General features: G+C 35.4%; 1 protein-coding gene across 1 annotated transcript in view; it reads left to right on the top strand.

Moving 5' to 3' along the window:
- CPED1 (cadherin like and PC-esterase domain containing 1) overlaps nt 1–20,537 on the top strand; it is a 325,934-nt gene that overhangs the window by 140,103 nt on the left and 165,294 nt on the right. Inside the window, exons 7-13 of the mRNA XM_008063879.2 lie at nt 8,785–8,927; nt 9,755–9,827; nt 11,033–11,200; nt 12,255–12,359; nt 14,187–14,356; nt 17,883–17,952; nt 19,348–19,399. Of these exons, the coding sequence (XP_008062070.1) occupies nt 8,785–8,927; nt 9,755–9,827; nt 11,033–11,200; nt 12,255–12,359; nt 14,187–14,356; nt 17,883–17,952; nt 19,348–19,399 (781 nt within the window). The remainder of the gene's footprint in view (nt 1–8,784; nt 8,928–9,754; nt 9,828–11,032; nt 11,201–12,254; nt 12,360–14,186; nt 14,357–17,882; nt 17,953–19,347; nt 19,400–20,537) is intronic.

The following is a 20,537-nucleotide window of genomic DNA, read 5'->3' as shown; positions in this document are numbered from 1 at the left end:
TCAATTCTGTCATATATTTGTGGGAAAATTTAAAATTTTCAACCATGAAACTGATTAAGTCATATAGAATCTGCATTCTGAGTTTCCAGGTTTAATGTATGCTTTAAGGCTTAGGGTTGTTAAGAAGTATGCATGAATAACATTATTCGTGTCACTGGAAGCAGGAAACACTGATATTAGAGTTTTAAAATCTAATTCCAGGGAATGAGTAAAAAGCATCGTAATTTCAGTTCAGTCAATTTAGTTTTTCATGGTTTATCCTCAAGCAAGCCCACTGAACTAAAACAAATGATGAGAATATTTATATTCTTAAATCATTTGATTTAAATTTTTTCTTGGTCCAGGCAATTTGATTAAGTTACAAAGAAATATTCTTAGTTGTACCAAAAAGTAATTAGGCTACATAAACTCTCAAGTGGTTGAATTGTTATTTTAGATGTGCAATTGTTATTTTAGTGGGTGCAAAGGCATGTATTTGAGAATTGTTACAGCTTCAAACACATTTTCCATGAAAGTGAAAACACAGATGATTCATTCTTCTGGATTTCAAGGTCCATCCACTTTCCTAACCTTCGTACGATAAAAACCCAAGAGCAAGAATGATGCTGGGGCTTTGCAGCAAAGCAGACCAGCTTCAACATCTATACTGGTTGCCTCCTACCTGTATAATTTTAGTTATGACCTAGCATTCTCAAGCTCCACTTTCTTCATTTATTTTATTTTTTATTTTCTTGAGTTGGAGTCTTATTCTGTTGCCCAGACAGGAGTGCAGTGGCAGCTCCCGGCCCCCGCAGCCTCGACCTGCTGGGCTCCGGCAGTGCTTCCGCCTCAGCCTTCCAAGTAGCTGGAACTACAGGCGTGTACTACCACGCCCGGCTCATTTTTTATTTATTGTAGAGATGAGGTCTCACCAAGTTGCCCAGGTGGGTCTCGAACCCACAGGCTCAGGCAATTCACTCACCTCAGCCTCCCAAAGGCGCGGGATTACAGGCTGAACCACCGAGCCCGGCTCTTCATTTATAAAATGAGGATGACGAGTACCATCCTCAAGGTGTTGCTATGAATACAAATGAAACAGTGCATGTCAGTCCACAATATCTTCACATAGTGTCAGTTTGGCTAAGGGTAGCTATTAATATAAAATACAACATGGAATTAAATTTAAAGACCACATCTGCATCTAAATTACTTAGGCTAGTAAGGTAGTCATTTTTCTCCCTTTCTCAAGTCTTTTTTCCTCTTTTCCCTTCTATTTTTTAAATATTTGGGTTCTTCCCCTAAATCATGTCCCCTTAAAACATAAAGGAGACTTTTTCCAAGGGTCCAGAAAGCTCACTAGTACTGCACTTCCTGTCACAGCCCTCTCATATGTAGCAGATGCGTTTTTTGGATGAGAGGCGGCCACATTCAGAGCTGTCATACTTAAGCTGGGATCCATGATGACTCTCCAAGGGTTCACAGGCACCTTGATAATTTTAAGGGAAACATTGCCCATACCTTCACCTTTCATATGTACACCTTCCTGAAATTTCATCTGGCTGAGAAGGCCCCTCTAAAGCCAGCCAGTACTTCTTTCTCATCCTTTTAATATACCCTCTGCTCTTCAAAAGGAAGACTTAGCTTTCACTAAGCCCTGAGAGTATAATGATGATTGCTGGAGGGTGAAAAAAAATTTACTTAAAAAAGGAAAAAAAGCAGACGAATTTAAATATGGTGCCCTTTAGAGAAAGTGAAGCTAATCACTAGGTAACAAATCCTTTACAACTGAGGCTGTTTTCAGTTCTTTGTGTTTAACAAGGTTGAATAATATTTCATGATAATTCATGATATAATTTTTCAGATATTTCTTGGAATGAGTCCAGGAATTGAGGCATGTTGCTGTCACTGAGTTCTTCCATCCATGTCTGCGTATTTATGTGAATAAGTTTCTTTCATGCTTATATTACAATAATATTAATACTGATGCTGAATCTTTCTTTATCTAGTAACAAGTAATTTTTTTAATTTTATTTTTGAGTCGGAGTCTCACTCCATCTCCCAGGCTGGAATACATTGGCACACTCACAGCCACTCCAGCATTGACCTGCTGGGTTCTGGCAATCCTTCCATCTCAGCCTTCCAAGTAGCCAGAACTATAAGCATGCGCCAGCACATCCGGCTAATTTTTCATTTATTGTAGAGATGAGGCCTTACCATGTTGCCCAGGCTGGTCTTGAACCCACAGGCTCAGGCACTCCTCTTATCTTGGTCCCCCAAAGTGCTAGGATTACCAGCTTGAACCACAGCACCCGGCCAAGTAATATTAATTGAAAGAATATATGAATTAATTGGGTGCAAAGAAACCATATCCATCTGAGAGCTGCATTTCCAATACCATTTTACTTTTTGTTTCAGAAATCACTTAATCATGAGATTTGTGATGTATTGCTATTGTTGTGATTAATTGCATACAACCAATAAATGCATCATAATTCTTTGGTAGAACATTAAAAAAGAAAAACAAAACTTAGAGCCACAGGGCCACTGAAGTTTTGAAAACTTAAATTTATAAGTGTATTTTTCTGATTATAGGACAATCAAAAAAAGACTTTCATATATGAAATATATTGGGATAAAATTCTGAGGTATGTGGATAATTTATCTATATTTTAGAAGTTTGCAAGAGGTTGAACAACAGACTGGTTAGGTTTAAGTCAGATGGAGAAATTTCTGTTGAGTCTGAAAAAGACAGAATCACAATATCAATAAAAACTACAGACTTGAATTCCAGCAGTACTAAAAGTAGGTAGATTTGAATGCATTCTTATTTCTCCCTTAATTTGGACAAAAGACATCGAATCTTGGATATTGTATGCTAAGTGAAGTGCCCTTAGCTCTGTCCATGGATAAACTTGGGTTTGAGCTCTTGTGTGATACTTTCTTTTAAGCATTGACTGGAACTGGGAACAGTCCTCCCATATGCTTGGTGTTTCATCACTAATTTGCCATATTTTCTGGGTCATTCTTACCAGCATTCGGGGTTGCTGATGATATTTCACATCTTAAACAAATAAACAAAAAGTTTAAAAATTAAAGAGTGTTCAAGGGTAAAACAGAGACTAAGTAGAGATGGCATAGAGATAAACAATATTCCCATTATTTGTAGAAGCTGAGAAATAGAGGAGGAGCAGAGGGATTTGTTTTGTTTTGTTTTGCAAAATTTCTAACCACTAAAGAACTGCTCTTTGGGACACTGGCAATATGAAATTAGCAAGTGGTTAAACACGTTTGGTGGAGGGAGTGGGGCTGTGAAAACTGGAAAATGATGTTTAAAATTTTAAAATTGTAGTTGCATATACATAACATAAATTTGCCATTTCAACCACTGTTAAGGGTACAGTTTAATAGCATTAAGTATATTCACACCGTTATTGTGCAACCTATATCCAGAACATTTTGCACAACTGAAATGATATATCCATTAAACAACTCCCTATTTTCCCTTCTCCCCTCTTCCCTGACAACCACCTCTCTTCTGACTGTTTCTAGATATTTGACTACTTTAGATTTCTTATGTAGGTGGAACCACACAGTGTCTTTATGACTGGATTATTTCACCTAGCAAATATTCTCAAAGTTTATTCACATTGTAGCCTGTGTCAGAATCGCCTTCCTTTTTAAGTCTGAATAATATTCCACCATATGTACATACCACATTTTGTTTGTCCATTCACCTGTCAATGGACACTTGGGTTGCTTCTACCTTTTGGCTATTATCATTTATGCTATTATGAACATGCATGTACAAATGTCTCTTTGAGACTCTGCTTTGAATTATTTTGACTGTTTACTCAGAAATCGAATTCCTGGCTCACACAGTAGTTCTATTACTAACTTTTTGAGGCACTAGCACACTGTTTTTCAAGTAGCTGTACTATTTTACTTTCCTATCAACAGAGCACAATGATTCCAATTTCTTTGTATCCTTGCCAATACCTGTTATTTTCTGTATTTATTTATTTTATTTAATAGTAACCATCCTAATGGGTATGAGGTAATATCTCATTGTGATTTTAAGTTGCATTTTCCTAGTAATTAGTGATATTGACTATCTTTTTATGTGATTGTTGGTACAAAATGACTTTAAGAACCAACATATTTTTTTAATCTGAGAAGATAAAAAATTCTCTCTCACACGATAACTGCGAGAAATCTGGTAAGATTTAGCAAGGTGCAATGCTATTAAAAACCACTTGAAATTCAAAATACTTGTATTCTGCTATGGTTCCCCAGTTAGTCAAGAACACTACTTTAAAAAAAAAAACCACACTAATATTGGTTAATTTTTCATCTTCAGGTCTAACTCTTAAATTTTCTTATCACAAAAGTTCTCTCAAATAGCCATAAGTTTCTAATTTTCAAAGATTTTATTACAAATCACCAGAAAACTGCATCTTCTCTCTCTCGTAAGATGGGAGTAAGAGATAAACATGCTGTCCTAAAGAGGAAAGTTATGTTTTCCATAAACTACAGCAAGCTATTTTTCCTATCAAGGTCTCTGTGGTTTCTTTAATGTTATAGGTTTATTTATTCAACAGTGTTTACTCAATACCTACTTGGCAAAGATAAAATGGGATTGTTCCTGACCTAAAAATATCTCATCGTCCAGGCAAGGTCGGCAAGTTACACACAGAAAAAGTGGCATATGTTGACATTGAGAGCAATTCTCCCAAGGTCTTATGGGAGGATAGAGAGACATAATGAGGTGGAACCCAGAACATAACATGGGAGGAGTTGTAAAATATGAGCTGAGGGAATGAGGCACATAATAAGGGCACCTTGGAAGTATTGCAAAATATCAAAGACGCGATTGAAGTTTTTCTATACATACTTTTACTTTCATTCTATTTCTCTTGTCCTTTCCTTTCATTCTTAATTGGTAATTTTGGTCCATTTACTTGTATCTCAATATGTTGCTTGAATGGATCAATTTTGTATAGATGTAAATACCTTATTGGTTATTACTTGAATTTTACACAAGTACAAACAAATGGTGATGCTTTAGCTACCTGGTTTAACAACCATGATCTTACAAGGTAATTTTCTGTATAATTTGCTTTGCACCACATTTATATTTCATTTTTACATGGAGGGAGGAAAATTTATAGTTCATAAAATCATGTCATGTTAAAAGTTTTAAGATGTTCTTTTATTCACTTTTATCTCACTGCCAAGGCCCTGATTTCCTTAGGAGCTTATATTCTCATATTTATTTAATTCAAAAACATTGATTAGAAGTCTCCTTGATATTTGAGTTCATGGCTTGATTATTTTTAACTAGCAGCAAAGGTGAAGGTGCTCTTTCAGGTATTTGTGCTTGAGTTAAGAAAGCTCCTGGGTAAAATTTTTCAGGTTCTGGTGGCATTTGAATGGAATTAATGTCAAATAATTTTAGATTTGACATTGCCTGATGAGCTCATTGAACACAGTTCTACTGTTCTACATCTTAGCACACTGAAATGCACAGAGTTCAAGTCATATGACTAAGGAAATGCAATTAAAATAACAAATTGCAGTACAACCAGATACTCAAAAATGTCATTCACACAGTCTAAATGAATTACTTACAAGAACTGATAGAAGTGCTGTGCCCTCTTTGGAAACATTGGAAGTGGATGATTTATTTAAAAATACATATTAAGTATTAGCATGATCTTACTTTAATTTCTGGCATATATTGTTTGCTTGCACTACATGAAATCAATTTAATAGAAGGGATCACACTCATCTAACTTTTTTTTTAAATGAAGTACTTAAATAAATTAAAACACATGCAGTAAGAGAGAGGGGACTCTACACAGAGACAAAAATAGGCAACAGAATTAACACGAAAATAAGAAACATAGCTCCTTTTTGAGTATGGCTTTTGTGAGTGTCATTTCCTCTCTCGTCTTTTCACATTTCTGGTCATAAAAGCAGGAATGCGCTAATTCTGTTGGTTTTCACAATTGTGGGTTAGCATTAGGCCTTCCTTCAGCCAGCTGAGCTCTTCGAGAAATGAGCGAAAAGCCAGTTATTTGGGTCCTTCAGTTCTACTCTTTTTTAGTTTTTGTTGTGGGGCACACACCTGGAGTGGTTCATTCAACCATCACACCTGTTTATCTTCTGTTTTTAAAAACATTTCTACAGCCGGGCTCGGTGGCTCAGCCTGTAATCCCGCACCTTTGGGAGGCTGAGGTGAGTGGATTGCCTGAGCCCGCGGGTTCGAGACCCGCCTGGGCAGCGAGACCTCATCTCTACAATAAATCAAAAAATCAGCCGGGCGTGGTAGCGCATGCCTGTAATTCCGGCTACTTGGAAGGCTGAGGCGGAAGGATCGCCGGAGCCCAGCAGGTCGAGGCTGCGGTGGCCAGGAGCAGCCACTGCACTCCAAACAAAAACAAAACAAAACAAAACATTTCTACTCAAAGGCTTCTATTTTAAAAATGTTCCTCCTTGGTTGGTATCACAAATATGCATTGCCTTATGAGAGAGGTTAAACAACGATGTTAAATGAAATTGCCTTTATGTGGTCGTGGATTTTTTTGTTGTTGTTTGTTTAAGACTTCATTTTTTAGAACAATTTATATTCCTAGGACTTGTCTTGTTTTAATTACAAAAAAAAAGAAGCTACCAGATACTGAATATGGCTGTGATGGGTGGTGTGTGCCTTATGCACTGTCTCTCATTTAATCATAGCACTATCACTATGAAGTAAATACTGTTATTAATCCCACAAGGTCACACAACTTTGACACAGAACCAAAGGTGAACCTGGAACTTTTTGCCTCCAGGATCGACAGTGTTACCTTGTCCTATGCAACCTATCCCCTAAAGCACAGAGCACACTGCTTTCCAGAGTAGCGTTCTCACTAACATGAATGAAATGACATGCCATATACAATACTCCTCATTACAGTCAGAAATTAAGAAACAATCTAGTCCACATTAGAAATATAAATGCAACCCTAAGACATAAATTTGCTAATTATTCTTCCCCATAGAGGATATAATCTGATAACCAATCTGTCTTATATGCTACACAGACATTGCCAACTTCCAAATATTATTAACTTTAACCTCTGTGTTATTCAGGTAACTTAATTAAAATGGGGAAATGCAGCAATGTAACAAATAACTCTTTCTGGGTCACATGGTGAACTGAGTGAAATATGATGAGTGACTTTTATTTGGAAAAACATCATGTTTCTCTATTTTGACTCAAGGGTGTTAACATTTTTAGTGTTAGCAATAGTTTGTTTTCTTTTAATTCTAGTCGCTACATTTCTTTTCCTTAGTAAAATGGATAAACATCCTAATTGCCAAATTCTAATGATGTGTTCTTAGGTTCTTAATGTATAATCTTATTGGGTTTAAAGTTTTCAGTTGATAAAAGTTTATGAAGCCAGTATTTGCTTATTTCAGAGGATTTTGTTTGTATGTTTTAAAGATACATTTTACATTTTTCTCAGGCAATTTGGGCTAGTATTTGTCCTTCTTTATCATAACAACAAAGGTTTTTCACCTTGCAATTTTATGCAGTTCAGATAGATTTGGTTTGTTTTTCCAAAAATATTAATAGAGTATCTGCTGCATGTTTTTACAAAAAATATTTTTTGTTCTTCGTCTTTAAAAGGATATGTTTATTCAGAGAAAGTCTATGAATCAATATGAGACTTGTTTTTTTACTTTTTAAAAATATTGGCTTCAACTTTGATGAGAAGCTTCTTCAAGAGGCCGTTTTGCTGTTATTGTTTTAATATTTAAGCAAATAAAAATATACATTTATGATAATAATTGTGTTTCTGAGAAGATATAAACCTAAACATCATTCCTCCTTTCATAATACTGCCTTATCCTCTCTATCCACATGAATTCTCAAATGAAAACATTAGCTACGGCTCTCTTAGATTCTTCTTTTGTTGTCTATATCACCCATACATAATGGAGTGAGGAAGAAGTGATTTTGATACATTTATTTTTGTTCTAATATGTGCAGAAAATTGATAATAATAAGAAGCTAACCTCTGAATTTCTTTTATTTATTTACTTATTTATTCTTTTAGTTGGAGTCTCACTCTGTTACCCAGGCTGAAATGCAGTGGCAAGCTCATGGCCACTGCAGCCTCTACATGCTGGGCTTAGGTGAGCCTTCTGCCTCAGCCTTCCAAGTAGCTGGAACTACAAGCGTGCACCACCACCCCCGGCTAATTTTTTTGATTTATTATAGAGATGGAGGTCTCCCCCAGTTGCCTAGGCTGGTCTTGAACCTGTGGGCTTAGGCAATTCTCTCACCTCAGCCTTCCAAAGTGCAGGGATTATAGGTGTTAGCCACCACGCCCTGTCTAACATCTGAATTTCATACCTGGCAGTGGCTTTCAAATAAATGTTCTTCTAATTTGGCTTTATGTCTCTCTTGTTAGTAGGCATGAACCACTTTAAAGAGAAGGGCACAAAGATTCGGAGGCATGAGTGTCAAGTCCAAGCTAACAAACCTCGTAGAGTTACAAGTTAAACTTGGGAGTCCTAATCACAAGTCTCATTATAGTTCCACTGCACTTTCCATGATTAAATGTAGAAATGAGAGAAAGAAAATAGAGTAAGCACATGTATAATTTAAATTACAATCTATTTAAGCCTCAGGGAGCTGTTTAGAGTGTAACAAGGAAAGATAATTTTAAAAAATTCATCAAATTGGTCACCTTAGAAGTGATACCTGAATTGAGACTGTTGTTTCAACACATGAATCCTTTACTTTGTTCATAGCTGCAAACATTTTTTGAGACATTCCTGAGAGCCAGTTCACCTCTTCGGGCTTTTGATAACATGAAGGAAGCAATTAGCAAACTCCTGCTTGCAGCTGAAGTATTCAGTGAACCATCTCCTCTGGGACCAAAGACCCTCAATAGGTAAAAACAAATTGAAATTAAAAACAAAAAAGAAAAATTTACCTTCTAAAAATTGTTGGTGAAAATATATATTAATTATTACAGGTACTTGGTACTTGGAAAAATGTTGTAACAGTATACAAAGATGATTTTCTAAACTTATGTGGTCCAGTTTATAGATTCTAAAGCTTCAAAACATGTAACGGAGTCAATAATATCTAAATAGTGGTGACAAGAAGTGCAAACTTCTAACTTGAATTTTAAAATTTCAGTCCTCTTTCAAACTCAGTTATATCTATCACTTATGCTTGGCATTGACTAATTTTACTGATATAGTATATATAAAACATTTTGTTCTCAAATATCCTACTGATTTCATAATGCAGAGAAGAAAACAAAAAAAACTTTGCTAAGAAAATTTAATAACCTATGCCCCTATATTTCTGTTCACTTGAATATAATTTATTGCCTTTTTTCTCAGGAAATGTTAAATCTAGTTTGTCAAAAAAGGGGAGCAGCTCAATTTAAACTTTATCATACTTCTTATATGAATAACTCCCTAGCATATAGATATTTTCTTCTCCATATGTAGGTTTTAAAGAAATAACTTCATTGTTTAGTTGTATGAGTCATAAATACTTGAGTATTTCTGTATTTTCTGCAAAGTATAAACAGAATCCAAATTCAAGAATTAACTCTATGTAATTTCAGATTATCCAAGCCACTACTCTTTTTAATTAGTACAGATTTTGAAATTTAACTGTAGTCATTATTAATAGGATACCCAATAACAGAGCTAATGTGGCAAAGAAAATATAATTTTATGTTACTTTATGTTTTTATTTTAGATGCAGATTATGTTTTCAACTTTTAACGTTTGATATTGGTTATGGCAGTTTCAGGTACCCAGTAGTGCTCCAGGTGAGTAGGCTAAAGGCCTCATGAATGGGGTGAATTTCCTTTTGGCGAAGGATCCCCCCCCCCGTGTGTGTGTGTGTGTGTGTGTGTGTGTGTATGTTGTAGTTGTTGTGGTTGTTGTCATTTTCATTTATAGTAACCAGTCAAGAGCAACTTTTTTCAAAGCCAACATAGGCTTGTATTCACTGTGGTTCAGGGAATTAACCAGGATATGGAAAATATATTTGTTCCTATAAAACATAGATGAATTTTTCTATGACTCAAACAGTGCTTATAAAATAAATGTAGTATAAAGTAAAAAAAATGTTAGTGGAGGAAAGCAGACATGTAGATAATAGAAAATAGCAGGTTACGCACTGTATTTACATGTTGTTATAAAAAAAGATAATTCTCTTATTCTTTACATATAATTTGATTCAAAATTGATCTGTATTTTAATCTAAAAAGCCACGAGAACTTTTGAAAAATTTTTAGTATAAGTGTGTGTAAATCAAAGTTTTAAAAAATATACCTTGATTCATTACTCTCCTCCCCAGTATACTCTTCGGATCATCTTCCCCAACATACTTTTCCTCTAAATAGCCCTTAGTAGCAAAAATATTTTTTTAAAAATTATTAAATTAGTCTATAGTAAACCGTACCTTGAGATATGGAGTGGAAATAAGGAAGAGGAGGAAAATAAAATTATGCATAACCAGAAATCAACTTCGTATAGCATTTAAATGTTTTCGAACTATTATACAGGTATACCAGTTGATTGTACATGGCTCAGACACTTGGTTGAATAGTTCTAAGACTTATCCATAACATTTTGATACTTTATAAATTGACATCTTTTGGTAGTCATTTATTATTGTGCACACATATATAATACTTTGTATTATGCCTTTTAAAATGTTTTGTTCTGAAAAAAGGTTGTGCATTATCTTCCATGGACACAAATTCTTCAAATATAAACGGTTTCAAGATAAATTAATGTGACTTTATAATACAGTCACATATAGTTTTTTAATACCAAACATTAAAGAGTTATGTCTTTAAATTATATCTTTAAAGAACACTACTCACATTTATAAAACTGTTGATTTCCAGAAAGACCACTAGATGTCAGTTCTGATCTGCAATCCAGCAGGAAATAAATCTGTCTTAGAAGTCCACTGTCTTAAAAGTCAGTAAAAAATATTTGCTGTACTTTTACTTTTTCAAAGGTACATGAGCATTTACATTTTCAAGATAATTATAACATGGATTTTGAGGACCAAAATACAGAAGAATTCCTTTTAAAAGACACTTTCAATTTTCTCTTCTCAAATGAATCATCACTTTCTGTATTTTCTGAGATATTTCGGAGACTTTATAGATCAAATGTATTTAAGGTAAGTGCATATTTGTGTACTGATTTTTTTTCAAGTGACACTTTAGAAGATGCTATTCTATTTATTGTGCAATTAAGCACCTTGATAATTCACTTGAAATTAATTGGTATCTGTTATATTACATTTCTTGTTTTTTTCTGACCTGAGGACCAGTATTATTTTTTTATGTCAACTAAGTATGTAGTGACTGATTGTAATGAAATTATGGAATGAAAATGAAATAAAAAACAGTCCCAAAGGAATATTTGTGGGTATCATGAATAATATGCATTATATATTATAGAATACTTTTGAGAGGAATGTTAGAATTCTTGGGAGGCAATCTAGAACAGTAATGAGTGTTCCAGATTGACATCAGAGAACTTGAGTTATAACACTAAGTTTTTGTTTTGTTTTGTTTTTTGATTTGGAGTCTTACTCTGTTGCCCAAGCTAGAGTGCAGGGGCATGCTCAGGGCCACCGCAGCCTCGACCTGCTGGGCTCCGGCGATCCTTCCGCCTTATCCTTCCAAGTAACTGGAACTACAGGCGCGTGCTACCAACCAGCTAATTTTTTATTTAGCTGGTCTCGCTAAAGTCCCTGGGCTGGTCTCGAACCCGAGGGCTCAGGCAATCCACTCACCTCGGTCTCGCAAAGTACTGAGATTACAGGCTGAGCCACCAAGCACGGTCCAACACTAAGTTTTTTTTTAAGGATTCACATATGTTAACATGTTTGGCAGATGCTGATGAATAGGGTGTAGTACTTCAGAGTAGCACTGGTTGATTTTTATGGCATGTTGGTGTGTCCCCAACCTCACTACCAAAGCATCATTGAACTTTTCTATCTAGGTCCTCCATGTCAAAAATGGAGTTTTCTTATATTTAGACACCGCTGTGACAAATTGAAGTTTTCATGTATTATTTAGCATTGATTAACTCCGCTAATTATTTACAGATATTGTACCCTATAGAGTTAAAATTTGATTAGTTTATGAAATGGGAGATGATTGGGCTAAACATGGCTTGGCTCTTTAGCAATTGCTTAATTTTTAAAAAAATTTTTTCTCATATAGGGTGAAAACTATCCAAAAGAATTAAGTCAGTGTCTGTCTTTAGAAGAAATTAACTCAATTATGACTTTCATAAAGGAACTCGGGAGTCTGGGACAATTCCAACTGGTAAAACAAAAGCGAGATTTTCTTTCTCTTGATGACTGAGATTATAGTAGATCAGCTGTAAGCTACCTGATTCTGACTTCAAACTGGATGAAGATATTTCTCTAAGAAACATAAAGCTTTATAAGTTTCTTTCCCCTTTTCAGAGATCTAAATAGCAAGATGAGCAAAATTAAATGTTTTTATTTTATTTTATTTTTTGAGTTGGAGTCTCACTCTGTCGCCCAGACTGGAGTGCAGTGGCTGTCCAGGCCACCGCAGCCTCGACCCGCTGGGCTCCGGCTATCCTTCCGCCTCAGCCTTCCAAGTAGCTGGAACTACAGGCAAGCACTACCACACCCGGCTAATTTTTTGTTTTACTGTAGGGATGAGGTCTCACCAAGTTGCCCAGGCGGGTCTCGAACCCGCGGGCTCAGGCAATCCACTCACCTCAGCCTCCCAAAGTGCGGGATTACAGGCTGAGCCACCGAACCCGGCAAATGCTTTAATTTAATAGTTGACAACCAATATTTATTAAAGGTGGAAGAATATGGGATTAGCACAGCTGCCAGAATTTGACAGCGTTCAAATGGAAAATATCAACATTTTTCTGAAGAAGTTTTGCTTTTAGCTTTGGTACATTTACATGCAACCAAAATTGATTTCTGTTTATTATACCTCTGTTGTTTGTGTTAAATCAAATATAATTGAAAATAATAAGAATATTTTAGAAAACTACCTAAATCTTAATTTGTTATAACTCTATATAAAACTTCAAAGAAAGAAAAGTTAAGAAATTATACTAACTTTTCCTGGTTTATACCTTTAAGAAAAGGAATTTATTTTCTCTTCTATATATTTTCTTGTTCTGTTTATTTTTTGGTCAGTATCAAAGGATACTTTATTACAGATGAATGTGCATGCTTAGTATTTACTTTTGATTCTTACGTGTGTGTGTGTATGTGTGTGTGTGTGTTACTATCCCCCAAGATACCAAATGAAATTATTTCCAAAGCAAACCAAGATATTCACAAAGCATGTATGTGTTCACAGGTACAATGTTCACAGCTCAGATGTGTATCATGCTTTAAATATTAATTAAATAAAAGAAAACTTCATGGAAAAAATATAATTACATATGCTACTTTATGATTTTAATCAATTGACTAAATTAATAAATGTCTGACACTTGCTCAAATATAGCCCCATATTTTGGTAGGTTCAAATTAAGTTTATTTCCCTAAAGATAATTGAATTAGCACATTATCATTTGAATTAATGTAAATATAGTGAGCATCACGTTCACAAGAGTTTGGCTTAGTATTATAAAAAGATAATAAAACCAACCTAGTCTTACCCTTCAGGAATTCATATCTTTAGATATTGTGAATGTGGTAAACTTCTCTCAACACAATTTGAAAAAGAAATGAAGAATTATTTTGCAAGGGTAAACTCCAATTTCCTGACCTCAGAGTAGAGAGAGGATAACCATTAATTTTTTTGCCGGGGGGCGGTGAGATTAACATATCTCATCATGATATAATCCACTTGTTACCTGACAGGTTTTCTTATTCTTCCTTCTGCCTGACTCAGTTATTCAGGTGTTTTCACATATTTGTAACAGGAAGGAGAAATTATTTCTATTCAATGGAAAGAAAAGAAAATGCACCCCTTTTACAAATGTGATCATTGACCAAATTAGCTCCTTATAAAAAGTGGCATCTACCTTGACAACTGTACAGAAAATTAAATTGTAGTAGTGACCAATGCATTTTAAATAAAGAACTGATTTTTCAAATATTTGATTAAGTATAAGGACTTTAATTTGTGCTGTTTGAATATTCCTTTCAGCTCTTCCCATCTACCACTCCTGGGATTCAATCTTTGATGCGTGAATTTTATGATATGGCAAATCCTATGGGAAAACCTGGCTCAGTCCTGACCCAATACTGGTCTCTTTTAAATGCATTTGAACAATTTCAGCTCATGAATACAAAGGCACAGCTACATCCACTGGAATGGTAAGATAGCCACAAATTTGAATTGCGCTGTCCAAATATATTTCTAGTCCACATATTGATTTCAAAGGGCTTTGCCTACATTGAAGAAAGCAACAACAACAAAAATGTGCCCAGATTTTCATGCTCTGGAAAGTAAATGTCTTTAAAGCATTGAAACCATAATGATTCTAGTGGTCTTCAAATACGTCCAACAGCTTTTCAAACCAACAAGACTTGACTACACTATAAAGTAATGCTTAAAATTGAAAGTTTCAATATAGTTTCATTCTATGATATATATCCTTGAATTGTGGCAGTATCAGACGGAAAAAATTAGGTGAGATTTGTTTTTGAACCTTCCGTCAGAGTACAAGCTGTATACAGTAAAAGTATTTATTCAGAGAGTTTTTGTGAGGTGTAACTTTATTCTGGGTCAAACCTGTTTGAATATATGTAAATTTTATTGTTTCCACTTCCATTCTAATGAGAGGCAGTAATTAGGGAATGAAAGGGAGCTGTAGCAGGTGAAATTATGCCTCTAGTAGCTGGTGAAAAGGAGTAGCACCTACAGTTTTGCATGCTTTTTTATATGGATGGAATTAAGGATTGGTTGACTCTTCTACTGCCAGTGAAACAGAAGTAAACCTAGACCTCCCAGGAAGTTGAAAGGCTCAATGGCCCTGCCACCATTACGTACGTCCTTTGCAGTCACCTTCAGGAATGGCTTCAGTTCTTCTTTTTTTTCTTTTGAATCAGAGTCTCACTCTGTTGCCCAGGCTGGAGTGCAGTGGCATGCTCATGGCCACTGCATCCTAGACCTGCTGGGATAAGACAATCCGCCTCAGCCTTCCAAGTAGCTGGAATTACAGGCATAGACCACCATGCCGGCTACTTTTTTTGATTTATTATAGAGACAAAGTCTCACCATGTTGTCCAGGCTGGTCTCGAACTTAACCAGCTGCAGTAGCTCACACATATCTCCCAGGACTTTGAGAAGCTGAGGCGAGAGGATTGCCTAGCTTCAGTTCTATTGACTTTATTTTCTTCTGCCTCAGGAGATAGTGAAAACAATTCTATAAAAAACTTATTTTATGATTCAAAAATACAAATAATTATATATTTAGATAATTCTCAGGAAAGCTCCCAGCATCAGAACTCACTTTAATTCCCATGCCATTATGATGTTGGCCTCATTTCCTCAATACAGTAGTGCCCTTTGCACTCGAATGTTCCCTCTGAGGGGACACAATAGATTGCTGGTGATTATACAGGACAAACTTATGCAAGCGCAACTTTTTCAAAAATATACGTTTTCTTGCAGTTTTCCATTCAAATTGCATGAAAAAGCAAATAAAGTGATAGACTATATACTGAGATATTGATCAATTGAGAAGTGGTTTTCAGGAATCACGAGTGCGTCCTTCCACATCTTCAAACAACAGACTGGACAATAAATTACATATTATTAATGTGGGAGGAAAAACAATGAGACTGCATTGTCTGCTCAAATAGAAAAATATCAGGTGGAAGATGTCCAACAAACAATTGTTGCACAACATGTATCCATGAACCTGCAATGCATATTGGTGACTGTTTTCACACATGATCATATGTTAGAAAAATATAAGATATACAATTTTGATTATTTGTCATAAATAAGTTCCTCAATATACAAAATTCCATTGTAAGCCAAATATCATTACAATAAAACAATTGGTTGTAACACTATACTATTTAGTATAAAGTGATTCCTTTTTTACTATTTCATAAAAAAGTGTAGTCAAGTTGCCGATAGGTGATCCACAAGATATTTCTGAGTGCAAAGGGATATATGTATACACACACACACAAACCCATCCACACATATTTAATTATCATTCATGCCATATTGTAAGGAAGATGCATGTTGTACACATTTTCCAGATGAGAAACTAAGATGCTAAGAAGTTGGTTCGTTTGGTTAAGTTGCAGAGCTAATGGAGTGAGGACTAGTACCCTGGCCTTCTCATCCATGGTCTGGTGTTGTGTTCCATTACATCAAGCAGACAAGGAGGTCATCATTACCCTTATTTTCACAAGGGTCACCTTCCATTTTTTTCTACACAAAACGTCTATTTTATATGTGTATGCTACCTATGTGGTTCAATGACTTCATCTTTTCTTTTAAATAAAGATTATCTGCTTGTAGCAACAGGTGAGGCGAGAGAAAGTCAGCAGGTAACATTAGTAGAGGCGGGTTGTGTGTGTGCCCTGAGGCTCAAGATCAAGAGATCTCAACAGAATGAGTATAAATTTGAACAGAATGAAAATCTTAAAATCAGTTTGGGCACCATGTGCTAATTTGTACTTTAGTAGAAATAAAATCGCCTTTGTACTTTGATCTAATGAAATGCTTTCCATGAAAATCCACAAGGATTTGAAACAAACAGTTTATTCGCAAAATTACACAGAACATCACTACAAGATGCCTTTATACACATAGTGTCTCACTCCATTAAGATAGTAATGTTGCCAAAATTGAGTTTCAGAATTGTGCATTTCAGGGTTGTATCATTTGCAAGATTCACCTGGAATAGACACTTTAAAAAGTAAAGCTGCAATAAAAGTATCACACCTTCCAGCATTAGTCATATTTTAAATTTCTCTATTCTTCTTAATTTTCTATCTGATGTTTATATTTTGAAAGAATTGAGTATGCCTTATTCATTTCTTCTTTATTATGGTGCCCAGCACAATATTTTGGACAATAAGTATTTATAATATGTTTTAACAAAGAAAATGCTATTTAATTCTCATGGCATCCTGTGGAGTAAGATAATGATTGTTATCTCCATTTTGATGGGGTAGAAATGGAGACCGCACCAGCATGGGAAAGTCATGCCAAGGGCCTGCGGACCATCATACCTGGTGTCCTCTAGCATCCAGACCAGCAATTTTTCTGTCTGCAGTTTAGAATATTTTGGTGCCAAATTTAAGGATTTAAAGGGCAATCTTGCTAAGCATTTAGTTATACAGTAGAGAAAAGGAGGCGAACAGAGACAATTCAGATGTAACTAACCCTTAACATTCACTACTGTTAATCAAAGTTTAAGGACAGAAGCCTTGGCAAGACATCAGGCATTTCTGCATGGTACATTTATATTTCTTCAATTAGATGCATGTTCTTTTTGGGCTGTGCCTCAAAGTTTCCAAGACTTCTTGCTACAAAACTGTACAACTTTAGCCAAACAGATTGCAAATAAGAATGTGTGTTCCTGAATCATTTCTATTCGACCGAGCCTGTCTGAGATTCCTCACTTTTGGACTGAAGAGTGACTTTTTGCCCTGGTTTTCTTCAAATGCACTTCTACTGATTAGAGATGATGATATTTCCACCCACCCCCTTTGGGCTAGATGGCCAGTTTTGAGTAAAGAAATCCAGGAAGTGGTTCTTTGTGTTCATCAACATAATTGTGTCCATACAGAAGAAAAGATAGTGTGTTAGATGTGATTTCCATGTATTTTGTTCATTTCATTAATTCTGAGTTGCTTGGCATTGAATTTGTAGGAATTCCTTCACAGAGGATGAGAACATTGAAAAACCACAAGTGTCATTTGGTACAATAGAAAATAAAAAAGGTAAAATTTTATATTTCCCCTTATTTCAACATAAAAATAATTATTTCTTGGTCAAAAAATATACAAAATATTTAACTTTCTTAGCAATAAAAAGAAAGTAAATGAGAAAATGCTATTTTCTCTCAAATTTGGGAAGATTTTTCTTCTTTTTTTAAAATTCGGTCCTCTTTTGATGGGCAGCATGGTTGTTCCATGTTCTTGCTACTGTGAACAATGCTGAGATAAACATACATGTGCAGTTATCTTTTATATAGAGTAGTTTGAGTTTTTCTGGGTATATTCCCAGTAGGGGGATTGCGGGATTGTATGGAAGATTGATTTTTAGATCTTTTAGGAATTGCCACACTGTTTTTCACAGAGACTGTACTAGTTTGCACTCCCCCAAACAGTGAGATTTTTATTCTTAAAAAATAATAGAGTTGGGGCTCCAGTGATTCCCCTACTGGGTATATATCCAAAGGAAATGAAATCAGTGTGTCAAAGAGATATCTGCACTCCCATGTTTATTGGAGTACTATTCATGATAGCCAAGATATAGAATCAGCCTAAGTGTCCATCAATGGATAAAGAAAATGGTGTCTATATTCATGATGGAATGCTATTCAGTCATTAAAAAAGAATGAAATCCTGTCGTATGGGACAAGATGGATGATTCTGGAGGATATTATGTTAACTGAAATAAGCCAGATAGAGAAGACAAATGTCTCATGATCTTATGCATGTGGAATATTTTAAAAAGTTGATCTCATAAAAGTAAAGAGTAGAAGTGTGGGTACCAGACGCTGGAGAGGGGATGAGTAGAGATTAGTTACAGTTAGATGGGAGGAATACATTCTGGTGTTTTATTACACAGTAGGGTGACTATTGTTATATGCAAGGCCTGACAATTGAGTTTACAAACTCATCCTAGAAAAAGTGCTACATACCTCACTGTGAGTCAGCACTTCAGCCACCTTCAAAGTATTCCCGTTGAGAAGCTATGCACCAATGCCAGTACCTAGTCAATGACCCGTCGAAGTCATTTTGGAACTCTTTTTTTGGAATGGTCGTCAGAGCTGTCTGTAATTCTAATCATTTGGGAAATTACTCATATAGTAATAGGATTACAGAACTAGAAGAAACCTTAGTAGATCATCTTCAGGCAATGGGTTACATTTAGACCATTCATTTTTCTCCCTTAATATTTTTTTATTTGAGATAGTCATTATTCTGAGCTTTGACTCAGTAACTTATTTTGTTTAATTGTAGCTTTCAGTTTCAGAAGTGCTTACTGGTATATAAGAGTTAAATAAATAAAATATGTTTTAATAATTATCTTATGTTTGAGATAACTAAGTACTTTAAAATTTCTGATTAATAGTTTTCATTTTAAATTTACATGTCTTTCTTCTTTTGCTGCAGTTCCACAGATTATGAATGAAAATAAAGAAATACATTGCAGTAATGGTAAGTTGGTATTAAAGTGTTTCAGTGGCATAATCAACAGTTAGACTCGGCCCTGTGTGGAAAAAAATTATTATTTAATCATATTTGAGTATCTTTGGGCTGCTAATTTGTTTCAAGTAAACTTTTAGAAGTTATTGGATTTCTGACTGAGTCACTATCACGTTTGTCTTTTTTTTTAACTTTTAATTTTTTTTTTTTTTTGAGTTGGAATCTCACTATGTTGCCCAGGCTGGAGTGCAGTGGCATGCTCATAGCCACCGCAGCCTCGACCTGCTGGACTCAGGTGATCCTTCAGCCTCAGCTTTCCAAGTAGCTGGAACAAAAGGCACATGTCACCATGCCCGGCTAATTTTCTTTTTTTTTTTGGATTTATTGTAAAGATGAAGTCTCACCAAGTTGCACAGGCTGGTCTCGAACCCATGGGCTCAGGCAATCCTCTCCCTCAGCCTCCCAAAGTGCTGGGATTATAGGTGTGAGCCACCTTGTCCAGCTTTTAACTTTTACTTTTTGAGCATGAAGTGTTATGTTTGTTTGTTAAGGAACTGTGACTTCCAAACTCACTTTGAGGGACCCCAAGAGTATCAATGCATTGCCTTGGCGACCATTCAAGTGGAGGGGCTTGTCTCATTGGCTTTATACATTGATCTTTACGGGTCTCACCACCCCACAGTGATTTCTTTCCTGCTAGATTGTTGCTGTAATGGATAGTACTATGTACTATGTACAAATTTTCTTATAGCATTTGAGTTTTTCACTTATTTTCTTAAAATATATGCTTATTTAACCAAGGCATAATAAGAAACAATGTATGCGTGCTATGTTTATATAAACTTTAAATTTAAAAATAATTTTCTTCATTTTGATAAGTATTATTACAGTGGTCTTGCAAATATACCATTCCAGAGAGTCTAACTTACTTGTTCAGGGTCACAGGACTATTAAAATGACTGAGCTAAAGCATGAAGCTTGTCTTCAGATTATTTGTTCAAGGCTCCTGGATTTTCTTAATATCCTATAATGTGTCATAGAAAACTAAGAGTTTAGCCGGGCTTGGTGGCTCAGCCTGTAATCCCGCGCTTTTGGGAGGCTGAGGTGAGTGGATTGCTTGAGCCCGCGGGTTTGAGACCCGCCTGGGCAG

Source organism: Carlito syrichta, unplaced genomic scaffold (assembly GCF_000164805.1).
Source record: "Carlito syrichta isolate Samal-C Ts95f unplaced genomic scaffold, Tarsius_syrichta-2.0.1 Scaffold307112, whole genome shotgun sequence".
NCBI lineage: Eukaryota > Metazoa > Chordata > Mammalia > Primates > Tarsiidae > Carlito > Carlito syrichta.
This window is presented reverse-complemented; position numbering and strand designations above follow the sequence as displayed.